Genomic DNA, 25,115 nt, shown 5'->3' with positions numbered 1-25,115 from the left:
ATTATCATCTTCATGATAAACATCAGCAGCAGTAGCATTAGCAGCAGCATTTATATTATCAGCATTAGACTCCTATTCTTCTTCTTCTTATGGTGATGATTACTATCATGATCACAATCACTGTTATTGTTATCATTATAAAAGAATAATGATGATAATGATAATGATAATAATAATTATCATTATCATCATCATCATCACTATTATTATTATCATCAACATCATCATCATCACCATATTACTATCATCATCATTATTATTAATATAATCATCATCATCATTATTATTATCATTATTACTATTATTATTATTATTATTATTAAAATCACCATCATTATCATTGTAATAATTAACACTATGATACTGATGATGCTTATTATCATCATAATCACCATCACCACCACCATCATCATCGCTCACGTTGTCAGAGAAGCGGACGTTCTGCTGCGGGTGGTGCTGGCCGTCCACCGTGACATCCAGTCGGGAGGAGGTCAGCCCGTAAATCTCCACAGTGTCCAGCGGCACGGTGATGGTGTAGGGTGACTTCACCACGTCCAGCTTCAGCTCCCCTGCCTGACGCACACCACCACCTTGATGTCACTACGGTGAGGGTGGGTGGGGGAGTGTTGGTGGGAGGGAGTGGGGGGCGGGGGGGGGGCTGTGTGGGGGTGGGTGGGGAGGAGGTGTGTGGCGGGAGGGGTGGGTATAGGTGGGTGATGGTCATGATGGTAATTGTGATGAGGTGGACTGGGTAGAAGACGAGGTGGGGAGGAGGAGGAGGGGGAGTGGGAGGAAGAGGAGGGGGAAGAAGAGTATGGCGATGATCAGGAGGAGGAGCAGGAGGGGGAAGAGGAGCGGAAAGGTGGGGGGTGGTGATGATGATGGGGAAGAGGATGGTGAGGAGGATGAGGAGAATGAGAGGGAGTTGGAAGTTGGAAGAAAATGATGATGAGGAGGAGAGGGACGAAGAGGAGGTTAGGGATGAGCATGATGATGGGGGGCGGGGGGCGGACGAAAATGAGGAGGAAGGAGGAAGGGAAGGTTGGTGATGATGATGAGGAGGAGGAGGAGGAGGGGGAGAAGGAAGAACGTGAGGAAGGAAGAGGGGTAGGAAGATAATGAGGATAATGAGGAAGGAGGTGGGAGAGGAAGATAATGTGGATGATGAGGAAGGAGGGGGGAGAGAAAGATGATGCTGTTGATGAGGGTAATGATGATGTGGGGAAGGAGGTGAAGGAAGGAGGGGGAGGATCAGGCGGATGGGGACGGTGATGATAAGGAGGAGGAGGAGGGGAAGGGAGGATGAAAAGGGGGAGGACAATGAGAAAGGAGGTGAAGGCGGATGGTGGTAATGATGAGTAGGAGGAGGAGGAGGAGGAGGATGGTGTTGGTGGTAGTCCTGGTGGTGTGTGTGTGTGTGTGTGTGTGTGTGCGTTTCCGTGTATGTGTGCATACGCGCATGTGTAAACATTGTTCAGGATTGCGATGATGATGATGATGATGATGATGATGATGAGGCGGAGGAGGAGGAGGAGAACGGTGGATGTAGGTGTGTGTGTGTGTGTGTGTGTGTGTGTGTGTGTGTGCGTGTGTGTGTGCGTATGTGTGTTTGTGTGTGTGTGTGTGTGCGTATGTGTGTGTGTGTGTGTGTGTGTGTGTGTGATTGCAGTCTGTTGACACCCACCTTTTCCATTGTGAAGGCGATGTGTGTGTAGCTGTCCATCGCTGAAACACAGACAGGGGGTTCATCTCACATTCCACGAAACAGGACAGCAAAAAACAAAACAACCCCTCCTCCCAAAATAAACATAGCAAAACAAAACAAATCAAACCAATCGAATTCACACACACACACACACACACACACACACACACGTCAAGCCTCATACAGACATACTGATAGTAACACACGTAGGTGATAGCATGCGAGTGAGAGGGGCGTAGGCAGAGAGAGAGAGAGAGAGAGACAGACAGACAGACAGAGAGAGACAGAGGGACAGACAGAGGATAATGCTGATGATGATAGTGGTGAAGAGGAGGAGGAGGGGTGGGGAGGAAGGAAGGAGAATGGATGAATGGATGGTTGAATAAATGGCAAAAAGAGCAAAATATTTATTGTCCAGGTTAAAACCAGAGCGTTGTCTTTGGTCAGCTCCAATGTAAATGAAACAAATGGTATACAATAAAAAAAAAAAAACCGTTCATATACATGATACATCCAACAAAACCATAACACTACACAGTGTAGACAGCATGACACAAAGAGAATTTAGAACAAAGCATTTGAAAAGCTGCCCTGTAAAACACACACACAAGCTTACCATCTGTCTCCCCGTCATCGAGGTACAGCTCCCCCTGTGCTTTCCACTCCTTGTCAAGGGCGACAATCAGCCCCATGGGGTTCATGCGGCTGAAACCAACCAAACCAGTTTCATTTTCATTTTCAAGGGGAACGTTATACCACATGATCAGGCGACTGGGGGCAGGTTGGGATAAGAGTGCGAATCACATGCCTGAAATGCGTGTTATTCTTCTGCGTTCGTGGGCTGCAGCTCTGACGTTCACTCGTATGTTTGAGTGGGCTTTTACTTGTGTTCTGTGACAGTTTTTACCCCGCCATGTAGGCAGCCGTACTCCGTTTTCGGGAGTGTGCATTCAAGGTATGTTCTTGTTTTCCATAATCCACCAAACGTTGACATAGATTACAATATCTTTAACATACGTATTTGATCTTCTGCGTGTGTATACACACAGATATCCTGGTTCAGGTACTGCACGTATCTTGCCCTGGAGATCCGAAAAAATCTCCACCCTTAACCCATCAGGTGCGCTGAAAACAGGGATCCTTCTCTGGAAACACGGGCGAGAATCCAGCTCTTTAACCATTCAGCCACCGCACGCGTCCATGACTGCGAATAAACCCGATGCCGGGCACAGGTCAAGCCTTCAGAGCCCACTGAATAATGCAGGACAGAAAGGACAGGGAAATCGTCTACATGGAGATGTTGACTACGTATCGGGAAATGGACTTTCGATTTGAGGGTTCCGCGTTCGATCCTGGGACCGGCGCCTGGTAGGTTAATTGGTGGTGTGTCCATCGAGATCGATGATGACCATCGTTGTCATCCAGCTGGGGGATGGGGGGAGGGTGGTGGTGGGGTGGGGGGGAGGATGCTCATGAATCTATCTGTGAATGCGCAGATAGCTGAATAGTCCAATCTGCGCACGAAATGTTCGCTGACAGTTGGGGCAGACAAAGACAGGCATATCATTGTCAGGGAGCTTGTTTGCCTGTGACTTTCTGGCCTGCCTCTTCTGAACAGCTGCTGCAGTCCTGTTGGCCTCGCACAACTTGGCGCCTTTGTGCACAGCAGTGCGCCATTTGTCACGGTCCACTGCAGATTCCTCCCAGGAGTCAGGGTTGATATCAAACGCTTTAAGAGAGACTTTCAGAGTATCTCTGAAGCGCTTCTTCTGACCTCCGTGTGATCTCTTCCCTTGTTGCAGCTCGCCATAGAAGAGCCTTTTGGGCAGCCGATGGTCTGGCATGCGCGCCACGTGTCCAGCCCAGCGAAGCTGGGACTGCATCAGGATGGTGAAGATGCTGGGAAGGGTGGCTTTTGCGAGCACCTCTGTGTCTGGGGTCCTGTCTTGCCACTTGATGTTCAGTAGCTTCCTGAGGCATGTTGTGTGGAAGTGGTTCAGCTTCTTGGCATGTCGTTGGTACACTATCCAAGTTTCGCAGGCGTACAGTAGTGTGGGGAGAACTACTGCTCTGTAGACCTTTAGCTTGGTCTCAAGACTAATGCCTCTTCTGTTCCAGACATTTGCACTGAGTCTGCCAAAAGCTGCGCTTGCTCTTGCAATCCTGACGTTCACTTCATCGTCGATGGTCGCATTTCGTGACAGTGTGCTGCCAAGGTATATGAACCGCTCCACCGCACTGAGTCTCTGACCGTTGACTGTGATGTTGGGCTCAACGTAGGGTTTCCCTGGGGCTGGCTGATGGAGAACTTCAGTTTTCCTCGTGCTGATGGTAAGGCCGAAGTTCCTGCTGGCAGTGGCAAACTTGTCGACGCTGAGTTGCATGTCAGCTTCAGATCCAGCGTTGAGGGCACAATCATCAGCAAACAAAAAGTCTCTGATGATGTCTGTCATGACCTTCGTTTTTGCTTGAAGCCTTCTGAGGTTAAACAACTTGCCATCTGTTCGGTAGTTTAGGCCGATTCCAACATCGCCATCTCTGAAGGCATCAGTAAGCATTGCAGAGAAACATGAGGCTGAACAGCGTTGGAGCCAGGACGCAGCCTTGCTTGACACCATTTGTGACAGCAAAAGGAGCAGATGTTTCGCCATTGTCCTGGACTCGAGCTTGCATGCCTTCATGGAATTGGCTGACCAAGGAAATAAATTTCCGAGGGCATCCGTACTTGGCCATGATCTTCCACAGTCCCTCTCTACTCACGGTGTCGAAGGCCTTAGTGAGGTCGACATAGGTGGAGAACAGATCAGCATTTTGCTCCTGACATTTCTCTTGCAGCTGCCTTGCAGCAAACACCATGTCGGTGGTTCCGCGCTCTTTCCGGAATCCACATTGGCTCTCAGGCAAATGACCTTGGTCAAGGTGTGCTGTGAGGCGGTTTAGTAGGATCCTGGCAAGTATCTTGCCTGTGATGGAGAGCAAGGAAATGCCCCGATGGTTATCACAGGCTTGCCGGTTCCCCTTTCGCTTGTACAAGTGAATGATAGATGCATCTTTGAAATCCTGGGGGATCGTCTCTTCTTTCCACATGAGTGAGTACAGCTGATGGAGTTTCTCAGTCAGCACAGTGCCTCCATCCTTGTAGACCTCTGCTGGTATGGAGTCTGAGCTAGGTGCTTTGCCACTGGATAGCAGACGGATTGCTTTCTGGGTCTCAAGAAGTGTTGGCGGATCGTCCAGTGCTTCGTTGATGGGGACTTGTGGGAGACGGTCTATGGCTTCATCATTTATGGAGGAAGGGCGATTTAAGACACTGTTGAAGTGCTCAGCCCAGCGTTCGAGAATTTTCTCCTTCTCGGTGATCAAGGTATTCCCATCTGCACTGAGGAGGGGGGATGATCCTGAGGATGTGGGGCCGTAGACTTCTTTTAAGGCATCATAGAACCTCTTCATATCGTGCCTGTCAGCATATCCCTGGATCTCATCAGCTTTGTCACTCAGCCACTTATCCTGCATCTGGCGTAACTTTTGCTGAACAGTCCTGCGGATGGCATCGTACGCATCCTTTTTTGATGTGGACTTTGGGTTGCTCAGGTAGGCTTGATGCAGACGGCGTTTCTCATCCAGAAGCTGCTTGATTTCATCACAGTTTTCATCAAACCAGTCTTTGTGCTTTCTGGTCATGGGTCCCAGGGTCTCTGAAGCTGTACTATAGATCAGCTCACGCAGGGTCCTCCAGTCAGACTCCACATTCTGGTTGTCCAGAGAGGCAGATTCCAGACGATCTTCCAGCAGCTCCACAAAGGACTGTTTGATGGTGATGTTATTCAGCTTAGCGATGTTGAGCCGTTTTGGAGCCTTCTGGCCTTGGGGGCGTCTCTTGGGCTGGATTCGAATATTCAGCTTCGAGACTACAAGGCGATGGTCTGTCCAACACTCGGCGCCGCACATGGTCTTTGTTACACGTACATCTTGCCTATCCCTTTTCTTGATGATGACGTAATCGATGAGATGCCAATGCTTTGAGCGAGGGTGCATCCATGACGTCCTGTTACGGGTAGGGAGGCAGAAAACTGTGTTGGTTATCAGCAGTTCGTGCTCTGCACAAGTCTGAAGCAAAAGCAATCCATTTGGGTTGCAGTGGCCCACACCGTGCTTTCCAATCACTCCATCCCAGGAGATGTAGTCAGAGCCAACTCTAGCATTGAAGTCCCCAAGAATGATGAGCTTGTCTGCTTTAGGGATAGCAGCAATGACAGTGAAGGTCCTCGTAGAACTTCGCCTTCACTTCATCCAGGTTGGTCATGGTTGGGGCGTAGGCACTGACAATGGTGAGGTGCTTCTGGCCAGATGCCAGTGGGAGTTTCATGGTCATAAGCCTATCGTTGACTCCCTTTGGGATTCCAGCTAGCTTGCTGACAAGTGCTGTTTTTACTGCAAAACCAACGCCAGCCTCACGTCGCTCTTCACTTCCTCGTCCATTCCAGAAGAAGGTGTAACCAGATCCCCGTTCACAGAGCTCGCCTTCGCCTGCAAGCCGAGTCTCACTCAAGGCTGCGATGTCAATGTTGTATCTGGCGAGTTCGGATGCAACTAGTGCGGTTCTCCTTTGGGGTCTGTCCGCGTTATCTCTGTCCAGGAGAGTCCTTATGTTCCAAGCACCAATGGTGAGAGGAACGATCCTTGTTTTTTTCTTTTCTTTCTTTTTGTTTCGACCGCTGATGTAGGGTCCCCCCAGCCGCAGTATGCTGGCCAGGGTGATATGGAGCAGGCAATTTTTAGGGCACCTTTTCTAGCCCCTTCCTCATGCCAGGGAGGTGAGCAGTGCATTCCTAAAGAGGGCTGCTCAGACGCTCAGACGGCTGCCGAGCTCCATCGCTGCTCCTGTCGACGAAGAACGACCCTATGGCCTGAGCCGCCTGCGTGCAGGTCTGCGGCTGAGACTGCCAGTGTACCCACACCTGTCGTTTCGTCGCTCGCCTGTCGCCACAGGACTTGGGGGTGATGAAGTGATGAAGGATGAAAGGTCATTTTGGATGACTGATGACTTGCGCGATGAGTTTGTTTAAAGTGAAGAGGAGTTGCGCAACGTCGACCTCACTCTCTCGTCCGGGTCCACCAATTTCCAGTGGCAAGACTAAGTCGAGACGACTGCAGGATGACCAAGATATCCTTTCGGTGTCTCATCTTGCTCTCTGCACTCCACAGTGCACTGCTGTAACCGCCTTCCTCTCCGTTGAACCGATAGGTTTCTTCCGCAGATTCTGCCGGATCCAGACTTCGCATGCATGGGTAGACACACCCCGGGGGCCAACTGCGTGTGGCATGCACACAGCACAGTGGAGCTAGATGGCCGTCGGTGGCTCTCCTGAGCCAACGCCCTTTTATGGATCTCCGTAAGGGTGTCTAGCCACCCGCCTCACCAGTCCCGGAAGGGAGCAGTGGGAGTGCCGGTTTAGTCGCCGGCAACCCGATCCTGAACAGGTTGTACTGGATTACTGGTTACCAGTAGCAGATCTAATGACCTGACCTAATTAAGGTGGAGGTGAATGTCAAAAATTATGTTTTTCTAATCTCCCAACTCAACAGGCATGCAGACCTGTTAGTGCTATAAATTTCCTTCGTGTGTATACATACGCAGATCAATTACGCACGCTTAAGGCCCCATAACTCATGTCCGTATTCTGTGAGTTCCCAAAACACACAGACAGCATGCACCCAACTGAAATCGGAATTAATGAGTAAAAAAAAAAGTTAAAGATCCCATAGCCTGTCATTACTAATGGAGCAGTGAATTCATATCCACTGGTTCTGGGCTAGGCAGTGGAAGGCGGGGCCCAATCCCCTCCCTCCGCCGTTTCAACCTTCCCCAATCGAAGTCAGTCACCTGGGTGGAGTGGGGAAAATCGGAGCAGTGAAGTGCCTTTCCCAAGGACACAACGCTATGCCGAAACAGCACCTCAAACCCCTATAACATGTGAACACCGGATCAGAAGTCCAACCGGCCTGACCGAATCTGCCACAGGGACTCCTCATATTCATCGGAATATTTGTATTTGTATGTGTATTTCTTTTTATCACAACAGATTTGTCTGTGTGAAATTCGGGCTGCTCTCCGCAGTGAGAGCGCATTGCTTGCTACACTACAGCGCCACCCATTTTTTTGTGTGTATTTTTTCCTGCGTGCAGTTTTATTTGTTTTTCCTATCGAAGTGGATTTTTCTACACAATTTTGCCAGGAACAACCCTTTTGTTGCCGTGGGTTCTTTTACGTGCGCTAAGTGCATGTTGCACACGGGACTTCAGTTTATCGTCTCATCCGCGTCCAGACCACCACTCAAGGTCAAGTGGAGGGGGAGAAAATATTGGCGGCTGAGTCGTGATTCGAACCAGCGCGCTCAGATTCTCTCGCTTCCTATGCGGACGCGTAACCTCTAGGCCATCACTCCAAAGCTAAGTATGGCGGGGTTATAAACGTCCAAACACGTAAAGAAAAAAACAAAAACCCAACCAAACCAAACAAAAACAAAACAAAAACAAAGCCCACTCATAAAGATACGATTGAAGTCCGCAGTTGTTGCCCAAGAACGCATAAAGAAAAGACAATCCAATCCATCACAACTTACCTTTCGTATGTCGTCACTGAGGGCCTCTGCCATGGGATGACGTAACCGCCACGCACGTGCAGGTTGTATTTGTCAAGTGGGGTGTCCAGTGTGATGGTCTTTCCCTCCATCCCCAGCTGCACCTCCTCTCCCTGAAAGCGACGTCATCACAAAGAACGCGTCACATGTCGTTCACCATTATTTTCATTTCTTCTGTTGCATACCAGACGGTTTCTGTGGAAGCAGGCCGGTTGTCTTATTTGGGATTTTTTTTTCAAAGAAAGAAAATGAAACACACACACACACACACATACTCTCTCTCTCCCTCACATGCACACACACACACTCACACAGACAGACACACACACACACACTCTCTCACACACATACACACACAAACACACACACACACACCAACACCACCACCACTACCAGTATCCTTCTCAAGTTTTACTCCTCATTTGTTTCTTGTCTTTTCACTGCAAGGTGATTTTAGACACGTACGAATTTATTCCATTCTACACACACACACACACACACACACACACACAGGAGAGACAGACAGAGAGAGAGAGAGAGAGAGAGAGAGAGAGAGAGAGAGAGAGAGAGAGAAGATGAAGAAAACTGGACCCACATAAAAACTTACCGTGCTGTATTCGAACCAGCGAGCAAGTGGAAAGTACGCGTCCACACTGGCCTTATTCTGCAAGAGAGACGCAGCATTATCTGTTAAATCTGTCCTTTCATCCACCCGGTTTCCACCCACCCGCTTCTCCACCCATCTTTCCAGCACATACAAAATTGTTGAAAGGAAACTAAAGATGAAACGCCAGAAATTTGCACAAGGGAACTAAATTCAATGAGCAGGCATAATCAATAATATCTAATCACGTTCGCGTTCACGCACACACACGTTTGCGCGCACGTGAAACTGAAGATGAAACGCCAGAAATGTGTAAAAAGGAACTAAAATCAAACAGCAGGAATAATAATTAATATCTAATCATGTTCAAGTTCGCGCACACACGTTTGCATGCACGTGTATGTGCGCAAGCGAACACAAGGGCATACACGCGCTCGTGTGTGAATATATACGCACACATCCACACCCATACACATAACGCAAGGACTTTATCAGTCTCTGTACCGACAAATGAACATTGTGGTCGCAGGGAACATCCGACGCAGCTATAAATCAGCCCGCTCATGTGGAACACAGCAAGTCAAACTCTGCATGGTTACCAGGACACACACACACACACACACACACTAACGCACACACACAGACCCAGACACACTCTCACACACAACACACGCACAAATACCACTCTTATCCTCCACACACACACACACAAACATACGAGATACACCTGTGGACACACACACACACCACACACACACACACACACACACACACACACACACTGATGATGTTCGTCTTTCGGATTCGAAGATGACCATGGCTTCAAATATCAGATGGAAGATCGGTGGCTGTGGGTCTGGAGGTGATTGACGAGGCCAATCCGGGCCCTGAACGCTCGCCCACATGTGGGACACAAGTGAGTGGGTGCTGTCGTGGCAGTGGATGCTGCTCGGGCCTTGCGCGCACACACAGACACACACAGAAACGCACAGAAACACAGATACCCACAGGTTCTAAAACAGGCGAGACGAGTAGAGCGGGTCCCAGAAGGAACTGCCTGTCAATGTCCCGTGCCTTCATGTCCACGGGGAACCTGCAATAAAATGCATAAATAATGATATTAATGATAATGATAATAATGATAACAACAACAACAACAATAATAATAATGATGATGATGATGATGATGATGATGATGATGATGATGATGATGATGATGATGATGATGATGATGATAATAGCATTGATGATAATAATATCAACAACAACAATAATTATGACACTGATGATGTAAAGAATAATAACAACAATAATGAAAATAAACAATTAAGAACAAACGAACAAACAAACAAAAAACATGTATTTATATATAGCGCTGAATCATGTACAGAGACAAAGCGTTTTCGCAACACCCCGCTGTCACATGCATGCGGGTCATCAAAGGTCTCGACGCTCCCCCACATCCAGCACCACCCAACCTCACACCACCACACAGCTCCAACACACCAACCCACGTATCATCACTCCACACCACCACACAACCCTAACGCACCACTCTAACAATCCCAACATACCAAACCCCCCAAACCCCTCCCCCCCCCGCCCCCCAAACACACAATACCATACTATCTCACACCAACTCAACCCACACAACTCCAACCCATCCCAAACAACCTTAACCCACCCAGCACCGCATGCCCAACGCACCACCCAACCCAACACCACCACAAAATCCCCAACCCACCATCCCACACCACAAAACTCCTGCCCAGGAAGTACAGCACAACACCCCACCCCACTTCACCCCACCCCTCAACATACAACCCCATCGACACACGACACCATCCCGCTGCACATAAATCCCCATCCACCCCTCACAATCCCCATCCACCCCACACCCATCCCACGCAATCCCCATCCACCCAACACAATTCCCACCCACCCCACACAATCCACATCCACTCCACACAATCTCCATCCACCCCACACCCACCCACATAATCCCCATCCACCCCACAAATCCTCCTCCACCCTACACAATATCCCAGCACATCGAACACAATGCCCACACAATCTCAACCCACCCAACACAATCCCCACCCATCCCACACAACCCCCCACCCAACCTAGCACTCCCCACACCATACCAGAACCCCAACGCATCATACCACACATACCATCCCAGGCGATCTCACACCGAACAGCCTACACGCAACACCCTATCCCACCTCACCCCTGCCCGCCAGCTCATCGCACACAAACCCAACGCACAATACCACCCCACCCCACACCACACACGCCTAACCCACCTGACAACTCACCACTCGTCCCAGGCAACCCCAGCCCACCACCCCACATCACCTCATCCCAACAAGCACCACACCACACACACCCCTTGTCATTGAACTCCTTGACTGTCAGGGAACCCCCCCCAAAAAAACAGTAAAACAATATTCAATCTGCCAAAAACTGAAAAAAATGATCTGGAGATAATATACTACTCTGGATCAAACGTGTGAATTTTTAGCCTTCCATAGACACCTTCCTTTATTTGATGATGTCATCAGTGACGTCCGTCACTATGGACGTAAGTGTTACGTCTTAGGGCAGTCAAGAGGTTTTTGATTTAAGTACAGAACGGCACAACAAACACACCACCACTAACAATCAAGCAACAGGTGACACTGACTCGAACAAGAGGGGTCTCATGACGGTGTCCCCAAGCAGGTGGGCCCTGTACATGCAGGTGTACAGGTAAGGCAGCAGTCGGTAGCGGGTCATCAGAGGCCTCTTCACGATGTCCACGAACCGCTGGTCAAAGGCCGCAGGGTCTTGATGCTGAAGAAAACACAAGGTGGTGTGACAACAGTCTCAGTGTCAGGTTTTTGACATGATGGATTGATTGATTGATATTGTTACTGACAGAGCTGCCTAGCCTATACTGATTGATCTTTATGGATACTGACAGAGCTGGCTAGCCTATATCGATTGATCTTTATGGATACTGACAGAGCTGCCTAGCCTGTATCGACTGATTGATATGGATACTGAGAGAGCTGCCTAGCCTATATCGATTGATTACTATGGATACTGACAGAGCTCCCCAGCCTATATCGATTGATTGATATGGATACTGACAGAGCTGCCTAGCCTATATCGATTGATTGATATGGATACTGACAGAGCTGCCTAGCCTATATCGAGTGATTGATATGGATACTGACAGAGCTGCCTAGTCTATATTGATTGATTGATATGGATACTGACAGAGCTGCCTTGTCTATATTGATTGATTGATATGGATACTGACAGAGCTGCCTAGCCTACGCAAGGTGGTGTAACAACAGTTTCACTGTCAAGTTTTTGGTGATGGATTGATTGATTGATTGATTGACATGGATACTGACAGAGCTGTTGTTTGTTGTTTTTGTTTTTTTTGTTTTTTTTGTTTTGTTTGTTTTTTACATGATGGATCGATTGATTGACACGGATTCTGACAGAGCTGCCTGGGTGGAGTGGTAGCTGATGCCTGAATACGCACAGACCCAAGGTGCTGGTCAGCCAACAACAGTATCAGTTTCAGTTTCTCAAGGAGGCGTCGCTGCGTTCGGACAAATCATTGTACGCAACACCACATATGCCATGCAGATGTCTGACCAGCATTGTAACCCAGCGCGTTTAGTCAGGCCTCGAGTACATGCATATATCTTTGTGTACCTATCAGAGTGGATTTTTTTCTTCAAAAGCTTGCCAGAGGACAACACTTCTGTTGCTGTGGGTTCTTTTTCTGTGCACCAAATGCGTGGCTGCACACGCGACCTCGGTTTATCGTCTCATCCGAATGACTAGACGCTCAGTTTGGTTACCCAGTCCAGCCTGGGAGAAGGGGCGAGAGTGGGGTTTGAACCCAGACCCACACGCCTTGACCATTCTGCCACCTTCCTCCTCTTCCAGCAAACAACAACGGCCTGTACAACCCATTTGATACCCCCACCCCCTTTCTCCTCACCGTTCCCCTTTATATACACACACACACACACGAAAACACACACACACACATACACACGCGTTCGTGCGCGATATCCGGTCTCCCGACACCCCCCCGCCCCCGCACACACACACACACGCACACGAAAACACACACACATACACACGCGCTCATGCGCAATATCCTGCCTCCCGACACACACACCCCACCCCCACCCCCCAACACACACACCAATTATCTTTTACGCTCACACTCTGACTCACCATAAAAACCTCGGGTGGGTCCCCTTTGGCATTGTGGTTACGGGCGAAGGGGTAGAAGGCACCCAGCTGATGCCAGCGAATGCACAGCTCATAAGTCGTCTCGTACCAGAACCCGCAAATGTCTGCTCCGTTCTGAAGTCACAGTGCATACCGTTGACAAGACCATCGCGCGTGTGTGCGTGTGTGCGGTTGCGTGCGTGCGCGTGCGTGTGTGTGATTATGTCTGTGTCTGCATGTGTGTGTGTGTCTGTGTATACGCGCATGCAGTGCCCATCATCTGCTCCACAGCTAATCTCGAAATTGAATAACCAGGGCGCTGAGGTCAATATATTTTTTTGACATTTAAAAGAAATTTTTGCTACAGGGAGAGAATTCTTGTTTCATGGATGTTGTACGAACTCAAGCAGGATGCCACACCTAATACAGTTTCGTGATTTGCTTTTCATTTGACGTCTATTATATTTTTTTCTAGCGATAACTGAACAGTAAAATAATGTACGCTCTCGTTTCCTTTTTTCTGCAATTAGAAAAGACTGAAGGTTAAAGATACCATACCCTTTTACGGCTATCGGAATACTGGTTTCATATCCACTGTGTCAAGGGCTCGGCATAGGAGGGCGGGGCCTAATCCTCTCCTTCCGCCGTTTTGACATTCAGTCCATAACAGGGTGTCAGGTACCCCCATTCACACATGGGTGGAGTGATGAAAATCGGAGTAAAGTGCCCTCCCCCCCGTCCCCCAAGTCACATCACCAGTCCGAAACGGATGCTCGAACCCTGATCACGTGGTGAGCACTGGGTAATAAGTCCAACGCCTGAGCCATTCTGTCACGGCGTTGAGCGGTTCATTCATTCATTCAAAAAACTAATCTATCACAACAGGAATGAATCTTATAAATCACAAACAGGCCTGGCCGAAACTATCGCTCGGCCAAAAATATTGGATACCTCAGCGAAACACCACACCACACCACATCACATCAAACCACACCACACATCAAACCACACCACATCAAACCATACCACATCAAACCACACCACACCACACCATACCACATCAAACCACACCATACTACATTCATGGATGCCTAGGTTTTTTTTAAAACCTGTACTCACCAAAGCAAACCCGAACATGCTAAACTCCATAATCCCTGAAACAGACAAACTACAAAGTCAACAGACAGGCTTCTCTCCAAGCCAATCTCTAAAGCTGAAAAAACAACAACAAAAAACACAACAACAACAATTATCTGACAGCAAAGGAATAGAAACGGTAATGATTTATTCATTTATGTAAAGACGCTTTTGCTTGTAGCTGTACCATTTAATATATATGTTGTTTCACGTTTTTGTGTGGGCGTATCAATACTGATAGAACTACCATGGTAATAATATAATGTCCACATTGGTATGTATGGATATTTCGGGAATTAATATGCTGACGAAAATCTTACGTTCTGCGATATATTTTTGTACATGTCTAACATTGTTATCATGCGTTCATAAATACAAAAAGACAGACAGACATGTCTCAAACAAATATAATTATACCAACACATCGCAAACTGGTATTAATCAAAGGCTAAAATTTAAACCAAGACGCTTCTTCCATTTCTTCATGGAAACGAAGACACCAGTGCTTGGATTTATTATTCACACACACACACACGTGCGCGCGCGCGAACACACAGAGACACACACAGGCATATACAGAGGCACGTCCCCCCCTCCACACGCACACACACACCAACAGTCCAATAGTGGACCAGTATATGACAGGCAAGCGAGCCTGGTTGTCCTCCCACCTTCCCCAAACACACACACACGCACATGCTAATAGACCCTCCCAAGCACGCACACACACACACGCACATGCTAATAGACCCCTCCCAAGCATACACACACACACACATACGCACACACGCACGCACGCTAACAGATTCCCCTCCCCCTCACGCAAACACCCCCACCCATCCCCGTTCCAAGCACACGCTCAAACACACACACACACATGCATGCACACACACACACACACACACCCCCCAACAGTCCAATAGTGGACCACTACATGACAGGCCAGCGAGCCTTGTTGTCCTTACCCCCCTTCCCCAAACACACACACACACACACACAGAAGCGCACACAGAAAGGCACACACACACACACACACACACAGAGGCGCACACACAGAGAGGCACACACACACACACACACACACAGAGGCGCACACACAGAGAGGCACACACACACACACGGCGCGTGCGCGCGCGCACACGCTAACAGATTTCCCTCCACCTCACGCAAACACCTATCCTTCCTTCTAAACACACACACTAACACACGCCCACCCTCCATCCCCCGCCCCCCACGCTAACAGCCCCACCCCCTCCAAACACACACACACACACGAACACACACACGCACAGTCTCCCACACAGACCAATGATGGACCAGTGCATGTTGGACCAGCGGGCCTGGTTGTCCCCCATCCACTTGGTGGCGTAGTGACCTGTGCCCGCGAAGGACGACCTCGTCATCGTCCACGGACGCTTGCCCGGGAACACGTTGCGCAGCGCCCTGTACCACACCGGACATGTGCAATGGAAAGAGTGCGAATCACACCCTGATGTACAGTGGAAACGATGTGTGTAACACCCTGAATCACAATGGCATGCAGTGGAAACAATGTGTGTAAAACCCTGAATCACATTGGCATGCAGTGGAAACAGTCTGTGTAACACCTTGAAGAATCACACTGACATGCAGTGGAAACAATGTGTATAAAACCCTGAATCACATTGGCATACAATGTGGAGAGTGTGCGAATCACCCCCCGATATACAGTAGAAACGGTCTGTGTAACACCTTGAATCACACTGGCATGCAGTGGAAACAATGTGTGTAACACCTTGAATCACACTGGCATGCAGTGGAAACAATGTGCATAACACCTTGAATCACACTGGCATGCAGTGGAAACAATGTGCATAACACCTTGAATCACACTGGCATGCAGTGGAAACAATGTGTGTAACACCTTGAATCACACTGGCATGCAGTGGAAACAATGTGCATAACACCTTGAATCACACTGGCATGCAATGGAAACAGTATGTGTGACATCTTGAATCACACTGGCATTCAATGGAAACAGTATGTGTAACATCTTGAATCACACTGGCATGCAATGGAAACAGTCTCTGTAACACCCTGAATCACATTTGCAGTCTGTGTAACACCTTGAATCACACTGGCATGCAATGGAAACTATCTGTGTAAAACTCTGAATCACAACTGCATACAGTGGAAACAGTCTGTGTTACTCCCAGATTCGTGCCTGAATCATACCGCTATACAGTGGAAATAGTCCCGTGTAATATTCTGAGCTGAAAAGCCCTTTTCAGCTCAGTGGTGTATTCCCTCGAATCGTGCCTGAATTACATCCAGACACACCAATGGAAACTCTGTGTAACAACACAAATCATGTCTGAATCACGTCCGGACTCACCAGAGGAAAAAGTCTGTGTAACAACACGAATCATACCTCAAACACACTGCTATACAGTGGAAACAGTGTTAGCACTGAGTGCAAAACAGTCCGTGTAACACACGGATTCGAGCCTGAATCACAACGGACACACCAGTGGCAGCAGTTAGTGTAACACCCTAGATCACAGCAGGCATGCAGAGGAAACAGTGTGTAACACCATGATTCGTTTCTTATTCACACCGCTATACAATGGAAACAGTCCGTGTAAAACTGCGGTTCAGACCGGGCATACAATGGAAACAGACAGTGTAAACATTGTTGTTCACCACGACCATACAGTTGGAACAGTGTGTGTGTGTGTGTGTGTGTGTGTGTGTGTGTGTGTGTGTGTGTGTGTGTGTGTGTGTGTGTGTGTGTGTGTGACCCTGAATCACATTATGATGATGATAATGATAATAATTATAATTCAAGAAAATAATGATAATGATGATAATATTCATCATCGTTATTGCCATCATCATCATTCTTCTTCTTCTTATTATTAGTAGTAGTAGCAGTGGTAGTAGTAGCTGTTGTTGTCGCCATCAGTATTTTCTAATACTTTTAATCTTATTCAGAATATGACGTTGATGATGATGATGATGATGATGATGAAGACGATGAAGATGATGATGTCGACAACGACAAAGACAACAACGTCGACGACAACGATAATGATGACAGTGATGTAATGATGAAGACGACGGTGATAATGGTGATGATGACGAGGATTACGATGATGATAATGACGACGACGACGACGATGATGATGATGATGGAGTTCCCCCCCCCCTCTGCCAGACTCACTGGTTGGTGCGCAGCGACATGGAGTGTCCGTACAGACTGTGGACGTCGTAGTGTCTTCCCCACGCCTGCTGGGCACTCATGCACAGGGTCTTGTCGAACATCTTGCCTTCTGGCTCTGCGCCCAAGATGTCTGGCATGCACGCATGACGTTGTTATCATTATGGTGATTATGATTATGATCATTATTATTAATAGTAGTAGCAGTAATAGCAGTAGCAGCCGAAGTAGTAGTAGTTGCACAAGAACAGGCTATCATCATTATTACTATCATCATCACTATTATTATTATCATCATCATCAGTGACATTATGATGATGGTGACGATGATGATGATTTGTAACAGAAGCAGTAGTAGTTGTAGCAGCAGGAGCAGTAGTAGTAGCAGCAGCAGCAACGGTAGTAGTAGCAGTAATAGTAGTCGTACTTGTTGTAGTAACAGTGGTAGTAGTTGTAGCAGCAGCAGCAGTAGCGCGTTCCATAAATGACGTCACTATTAGACAGCAATACAGAGTGCCACAATTGAAGTGCGCGTGTCATTTTGGACGTCAACACTAGATAGGAAAGCAGGAATGGTTATTATTCACGTATCCAGTGTGCATGTGATAAAGGGCATCAGCGCTCGAAAGGAAAGCCAACAATGGCTTTGATTCACATTTCCAGTCTGCATGCAATGAAGGAAGGACGTCACTGCTAGACATGAAAGCACGTAATGGGATAGGGGGGATGGTGGGGGGAGGGGTATGACTCACGTATCCAGTGTGCTCGCCACAGAAGACGTCATCATTAGGGAACAAACAAGCAACGGGGCCATGATTCACGTAATCCTGGTTGCGTATACACAAGAATAGGGTTCAAACACAAGCAGGTCTGCACATAACTATGTTGACCTGGGAGGTCGGAAATTGCTCCACCCTTTACCCACCAGGCGCCGTTACCGCGATTCGAACCCGGGACCCTCGGATTTAAAGTTCAACACTTTAACCCATCGGCTATTGCGCCCGTCATACATGTTACAAAGGACGTTACCACTACACAGGGGAAAAAAAAAAAGTACGGGGGCCAAAAACTTACGAGGAACATAAGGAGGAAAGTCCCACTGAGTCCGGCCGCACCCGTTCACTGACCCAGGCTTAAAGTTGGATGGCTCGTTCATGTCCTGAAGAAAAACAACAAAAAAAACAACAACAGCAGACGAGGGTGAACAATAACACAACTGCAGCAGAAAAAACCCAGAGGAAGAGAATGAGGTTGACGGGTGTGATGAGGAGGAGGAAGAAGAGGAGTGGGATGAGGAGGATTTGTATTTGAATTTGTATTTGTATTTTTTTTTTTTTTAATCACAACAGATTTCTCTGTGTGAAATTCGGGCTGCTCTCACCAGGGACACCGCGTCGCTACACTACAGCGCCACCTTTTTTTTTGTATTTTTTCCTGGGTGCAGTGTTATTTGTTTGTCCTGTTGAAGTGGATTTTTTCTACAGAATTTTGCCAGGAACAACCCTTCTGTTGCCGTCTTTTACGTGCGCTAAGGATGCTGCACACGGGACCTCGGTTTATCGTCTCATCTGAATGACTAGCGTCCAGACCACCCTCTAGTGGAGGGGGAGAAAATATCGGCGGCTGAGCCATGATTCGAACCATCGCGCTCAGATTCTCTCGCTTCCTATGCGGACGCGTTACCTCTAGGCCATCACTCCACCAATGAGGAGGAGGATTTGAAAGGAGGTGTATGAAGAGGAGGAAGAGGAGGAGTAAGAGGAGGATGAGGAAGTGGATGAGGAAGAAGCGGAGGAGGAAGAAGAGGAGGAGGAGGAAGAGGAGGAGGAGAAAGAGAAGGATGAGGAGGAAAAGGAGGAGGAGGGAGAGGATGGGGAAGAAGTGATGGAGAAGGAAGATGCAGAAAAAGAGGAGGAAGGAGGAAGAAGAGGAGGAGGAGGAAGAGGAAGAAACGGAGTAGGAAGAGGAGGAAGAAGAGGAAGAAGAGGAGGAGGAAGAGGAGGAAAAGGAGGAGGAGGAGGAAGAGGAGTAGAAGGAAGAAGCAGAGGAGTATGCGGATCTTCATGAAGAATAAAGGAAGAGGATCAGCCGACAGCCACTGAAGAAGAAGGATGGTGACGATGGCAGTCATCTCAAGGTGGAGCAGGAGAACAAGTAAGAAGACGACGACGACGATGAAGAAGAAGAAGAAGAAGAAGATGAAGAAGAAGAAGAAGAAGAAGAAACACAGAAGAAGAAGAAACACACACACACACACACACACACACACACACACACACACAAACACATAACCACAACACACTCTCGAACACACACACACACACACACACACATAGAGACAATAAGAAGACAAAGAAGAAGCAGAAGAAGACACACACACACACACACACGCACGCCCGCACACACACACACACACATAGAGACACTTGCACACACAAACACATAACCACAACACGCTCCCGAACACAGGCACATACACACATAGAGACAGAAGAAGAAGAAGCAGCAGCAGCAGAAGAAGAAGAAAACACACACACACACACACACACATGCACACACACAACAGACACATACACGCGCGCTCGCACACACACAGGCACCGCTCCCCTCACCCCCACCCCGACGAACCCCCTCCCCCCGCGCACACACACACACACACACACACACACACACACACACACGCGCCAACAAACAAACTTACAATCCACAAAGCGTCCACGTCAACACTCTCGTTGTTCCGATAAAAGTTGATGTACTTGGTGTACCAGTCCAAGACAGACGCGTTGGTGAAGTCCGGATAGACCGTGAGCCCTGGCCATACCTACAATACAATACAATGCAATGCAATGTAATGCAATACAATACAAAGCAATGCAATACAATGGAATATAATCTAATAAATACAATGCAATGTAATGCAATACAACACAATATGATATAATAATAATAATAGTACATTAAATTTGGTACGCCCAATGTAATGAAACAAATACCCTGGGCGTTTACAATGAAAAATACAATGATGTATGCATACTAAAAACATACGAATACACCCGCACGCACAAATACTCCCGCTCTATCTGCAACCCATAAACCCACACCCACTCCAAACAAGATGTAGACACACACACACGCACGCGCGCTCAAGCATATCTTGGCAGTTCAACGCATATGAACATGTGTACGTTTAGAATAGTAAAAAAATAGTACAAGTAAAAAAAAAAAAAATTGGACTAAAACATAAAAGTGAAGACAAGGAGTTATTTACTGATTTGAATGGCTGGAAATAACTGAGTTTTCAAAGAAGTTTTGAAAGACGGGCAAGAAACAGCATGACGGACAGGAAACGGGAGTGAGTTCCACGCGGAGAAGCCTGGAAAGAGAAAGTGCGTTTTCCATGTGATCTGGTTCTGTAGGATGGAAATTTTAAGAGACGGTCATCACATAATGACCAGAGCTGGCGAGATGGAGTGTAGTAATGCAGAAGCTCAGAAAAGTAAGGAGACATGCCAATCATAAATACATTGCCATGCAATCCAATGCTGTACAATACAATACAATACAATACAATGTCATGCAATAAAACGTTATGCAATAAAATGCAATCCACCACAACACAATACAATACAAAACAATACAACAAAATTCAAATAAAAAAACAAACCCCAAAAACAATGCAATGCGATGCACTGCACCGAATGGGTTGTCTCTGGCAAAATTCTGTCGACAACAAAACCCTCTTTGGCCTTAAAACAAATTAATACACTTGAATACAGAAACAAAAAGTACGTGGCGATAGCCTTGAGATGGCCTTAGTGGTCGGCGAGGCTCTAAGCACCATAATTTGATTTGATTTAGAACAAAAAGTAGCGCTGCACTGAAGCAGCACGTTCTCCATGTGGAGAGCTGCCCAAATTTCACAGAGAGAAATCTGTAGTGACAAATACAAGACAAGACAAGACAAGACAAGACAAGACAAGACAAGACAGCACAACACATTGCATCCACCTGGAAATCAATTACACATCCACCTCGTCACTCAAAACCACAGAACAGCCCTCACTCACCGTCGAGCCCAGCGATAAATAAAGAAGAGGAACCAGGAACATATCTTAATCATTATTCAAAAAAGGTAATAAGAATAATCCTAACAACAACAACAATCATATCAATAATACTAATAACTACTACTAATGATGATGATGAATGAATGAATGAATGAATAAGACTTTTTCTTCTTCAGCATTCCGAGAATGAATAAGACGAAGACTGAAGAAGAAAAATCTAAGACAAGACAGAAAACACACACACACACACACACACACACATATATATATATGCTCATGCATTCACATACATAATGATTATACATACATACACAAAATTACATGAACTGGAGACTTTCTAAAGCTTGTAGAATGGTGGGTTTCGATTCCCGTTACTGTTAAAACAATGCATATTCACAGCGAAACAAAACTTGCCCTATGTGGACACCACTTGGCAGTTTGGGCATTCGTCGACATCATAATGAATCACACGGTTGTTAAAAGCAGACTGAAGACCTTCCGAAGAGGAAGGTGGCAGAATGGATAAGACGCTCATCTACCAACACAGTGTCCGTGAGGGTCTGTGTTCGAATCCCGCTCTCCTCCTCTCTCCCAAGTTTGACTGGAAAATCAAACTGAGCACCTGGTCCTTCGGATGAGATGATAAATGGAGGCCCCGTGTGCAGCATGCACCTGGCTCATTGAAAAAGAACCCCATGGCAACGAGTGTTGTCCTCTGACCAAATTCTGTTGAAGAAAATCCACTCTGATCGGTACACAAATTTTGCATGCACGCACTCAAGGCCTGACTAAGCGCCTTGGGTTATGCTGCTGTCAGGGATCTGTCTAGCAGATGCGGTATAGCGTATATCAGTATCAGTATCAGTAGCTCAAGGTGGCGTCACTGCGTTCGGTCAAATTCATATACGCTACACCACATCTGCCAAGCAGATGCCTGACCAGCAGCGTAACCCAACGCGCTTAGTCAGGCCTCGAGAAAAAAACCCCAAACACAACAACAACAACATAAAACAAAAAACAAAAAAACACCAACAAAACACACACACACACACACAGATAAATACATAAAAATACTACTACTACTACTACCACTAAAAATATTTATAAGGCGCAAAATCTTGATGAAGTCAACTCTAAGCGCGTGCGCGCGCGTACACACACACACACAAACAAAAAAAACAATGATGATAAATAAGCAAATAAACGAAAAACATGCAGAGACACATTCACGTAGTCACACACAGCGTATAATCATTGATTAGTCCGTGACGCCTCCTTGAGATGAAATTGAAGACTTTCCGCGTGAAGCAATTAACCCTCTCCACTCTGTCAAAAAACAACAACAACAACAAACAAACAAACAACCATTGTCACCATTGAAGAGGTAAGCAGATAAAGTTTCACAGCAAATCTTTATTATTAACATACCTCCCCAACCAGGTAATCCCCGTTCTCGTCTTTGACATAGACATCATTCTTGGTTCCGTCAAGGTACATGTGGTATCCAGGACTGTTGTCCGTGACGTTGGTGAGCAGGGGCTCGGAAGATGCGACCCCTGGGTCCTAGCAAACATCGGTGATTCACGTAAGCATTACGTAGTTTTGCTTCACATAGGCAACACACGACCCCTGGGTCCTAGCAAACATCAGTGATTCACGTAAGCATTACGTAGTTTTGCTTCACATAGGCAACACACGATCCCTGGGTCCTAGCAAACATCGGTAATTCATCACGTAAGCATTACGTAGTTTTGCTTCACATAGGCAACACACGACCCCTGGGTCCTACCAAACATCAGTGATTCACGTAAGCATTACGTAGTTTTGCTTCACATAGGCAACACACGACCCCTGGGTCCTACCAAACATCAGTGATTCACGTAAGCATTACGTAGTTTTGCTTCACATAGGCAACACACGATCCCTGGGTCCTAGCAAACATCGGTAATTCATCACGTAAGCATTACGTAGTTTTGCTTCACATAGGCAACACACGATCCCTGGGTCCTAGCAAACATCGGTAATTCATCACGTAAGCATTACGTAGTTTTGCTTCACATAGGCAACACACGACCCCTGGGTCCTAGCAAACATCGGTGATTCATCACGTAAGCATTACGTAGTTTTGCTTCACATAGGCAACACACACACACACACAGAGCGTGTGTGTTATTATTTTAAAAAGATTATTATTCATATACACTAAATCTCTCTCTCTCTCTTCATGTTGCACTGTATTGTATTGCGTTGCATTACATTGTATTATATGGCATTGTATTGTGTTGTAATGCACTGCATCACACTGCAATGTTTTGTGTTGTATTGCATTGTATCGCATTGTATTGTACAAAATTGTGTTGTCTTCGTAACTGATTTATCTGTATTATTCGGGTTGCTCTCCTCAGGGAGAGCATGTCACTTCAGTGCATCACCACCTTTTTTGTCTGCAAGTGTATTCGTTTTCCAATCGAAGTGGGTTTTTTTATTTATTTATTTTATTTTATTTTTACAGAATTTTGGCAGGCACAACTCCCTTTGTTGTTGTGGATTCCTTTACATGTGCTGAATGCATGCCGTACACAAGACTTCCAGATTTATCATGTTATCCGAAAGACTTACACTCAGACCACCATTCAAGGTCTTCTTCTTCTTCCTCTTGGCGTTCATAGCTACACCATCAGTCAGTCCAGTTCTGGCGATGAATGATGTTGTTTTCTCCAGCTCTTCGTGGCTGCCATGTAGTTTGGAATCAAGGTATAACTGAGGGGAGCGGGTAGTGGTGGAGGCTACAACTCTTTGGGCGCATTACCACTAGGCCACCGCACGCGCGTGTTGCTTACCACAATGACGACGAAGTGCTGATGATGGTCTTTGAGGTCTTTGACCAGGTCTGGAAGCTCGGCCCACTGTTCTTTGTCAACTGTGAACACCACCTTCTGGTAGAAGCTGTCTATGTCTGCCCATTGCACGTCCTGTGTACACACACACACACACACGCGCGCGCGCGCACACACACACACGGACACGCGCGTGCGCACACACACAATCATACACATACATACGTAAGTACGTACGTACATACATACACACGCATACATACACACAGACACACGTATACACGCACACGCATACACACACACACGGACATCATCGTCGTCATCATCACCATTATCATACGCGCTTACAGCCAATGTATAACAGCACAATATTATTATTATCATAATCATCATCATTATTATTGCCGTTGTTGCTGCAATCATTATTTATAGTAGTAGCATTATTGGTATTATCATTAGCATCATCATCATCATCATCATCATCATCATCACCATTGTTCATTATCACGCCTGACAATCAAACTCCTCCAGCTCTTTCTTTGCATAGCTTGCGGAAAATACAAGTTACGCACACGTTTGTACACAACACCACCCCCGAAAACGGAGTATGGCTGCCAACATGGCGGGGGGTAAAAACGGTCACACACGTAAAAGCCCACACGTGTACATCATCGAGA

General features: G+C 46.9%; 1 protein-coding gene across 2 annotated transcripts in view; it reads right to left on the bottom strand.

Moving 5' to 3' along the window:
• Positions 1-25,115, bottom strand: part of LOC143289111 (sucrase-isomaltase, intestinal-like) — a 59,374-nt gene that overhangs the window by 4,161 nt on the left and 30,098 nt on the right. For both annotated transcript variants that reach the window (XM_076597971.1, XM_076597972.1), the window contains exons 10-24: positions 24,442-24,573; positions 23,030-23,164; positions 20,236-20,355; positions 18,609-18,693; positions 17,538-17,667; positions 15,642-15,778; positions 14,318-14,352; positions 13,202-13,333; positions 11,640-11,788; positions 9,959-10,043; positions 8,954-9,010; positions 8,329-8,459; positions 2,322-2,410; positions 1,685-1,725; positions 421-573 (exon numbers count right to left, since the gene is read on the bottom strand). In XM_076597971.1, the coding sequence (XP_076454086.1) occupies positions 421-573; positions 1,685-1,725; positions 2,322-2,410; positions 8,329-8,459; positions 8,954-9,010; positions 9,959-10,043; positions 11,640-11,788; positions 13,202-13,333; positions 14,318-14,352; positions 15,642-15,778; positions 17,538-17,667; positions 18,609-18,693; positions 20,236-20,355; positions 23,030-23,164; positions 24,442-24,573 (1,611 nt within the window). The remainder of the gene's footprint in view (positions 1-420; positions 574-1,684; positions 1,726-2,321; positions 2,411-8,328; positions 8,460-8,953; positions 9,011-9,958; positions 10,044-11,639; positions 11,789-13,201; positions 13,334-14,317; positions 14,353-15,641; positions 15,779-17,537; positions 17,668-18,608; positions 18,694-20,235; positions 20,356-23,029; positions 23,165-24,441; positions 24,574-25,115) is intronic.

The sequence above is a fragment of the Babylonia areolata genome, chromosome 13 (assembly GCF_041734735.1).
Source record: "Babylonia areolata isolate BAREFJ2019XMU chromosome 13, ASM4173473v1, whole genome shotgun sequence".
NCBI classification, from domain to species: domain Eukaryota; kingdom Metazoa; phylum Mollusca; class Gastropoda; order Neogastropoda; family Buccinidae; genus Babylonia; species Babylonia areolata.
Note: the sequence above shows the minus strand (reverse complement) of the source record. Positions and strands in the feature narration are given on the sequence as shown.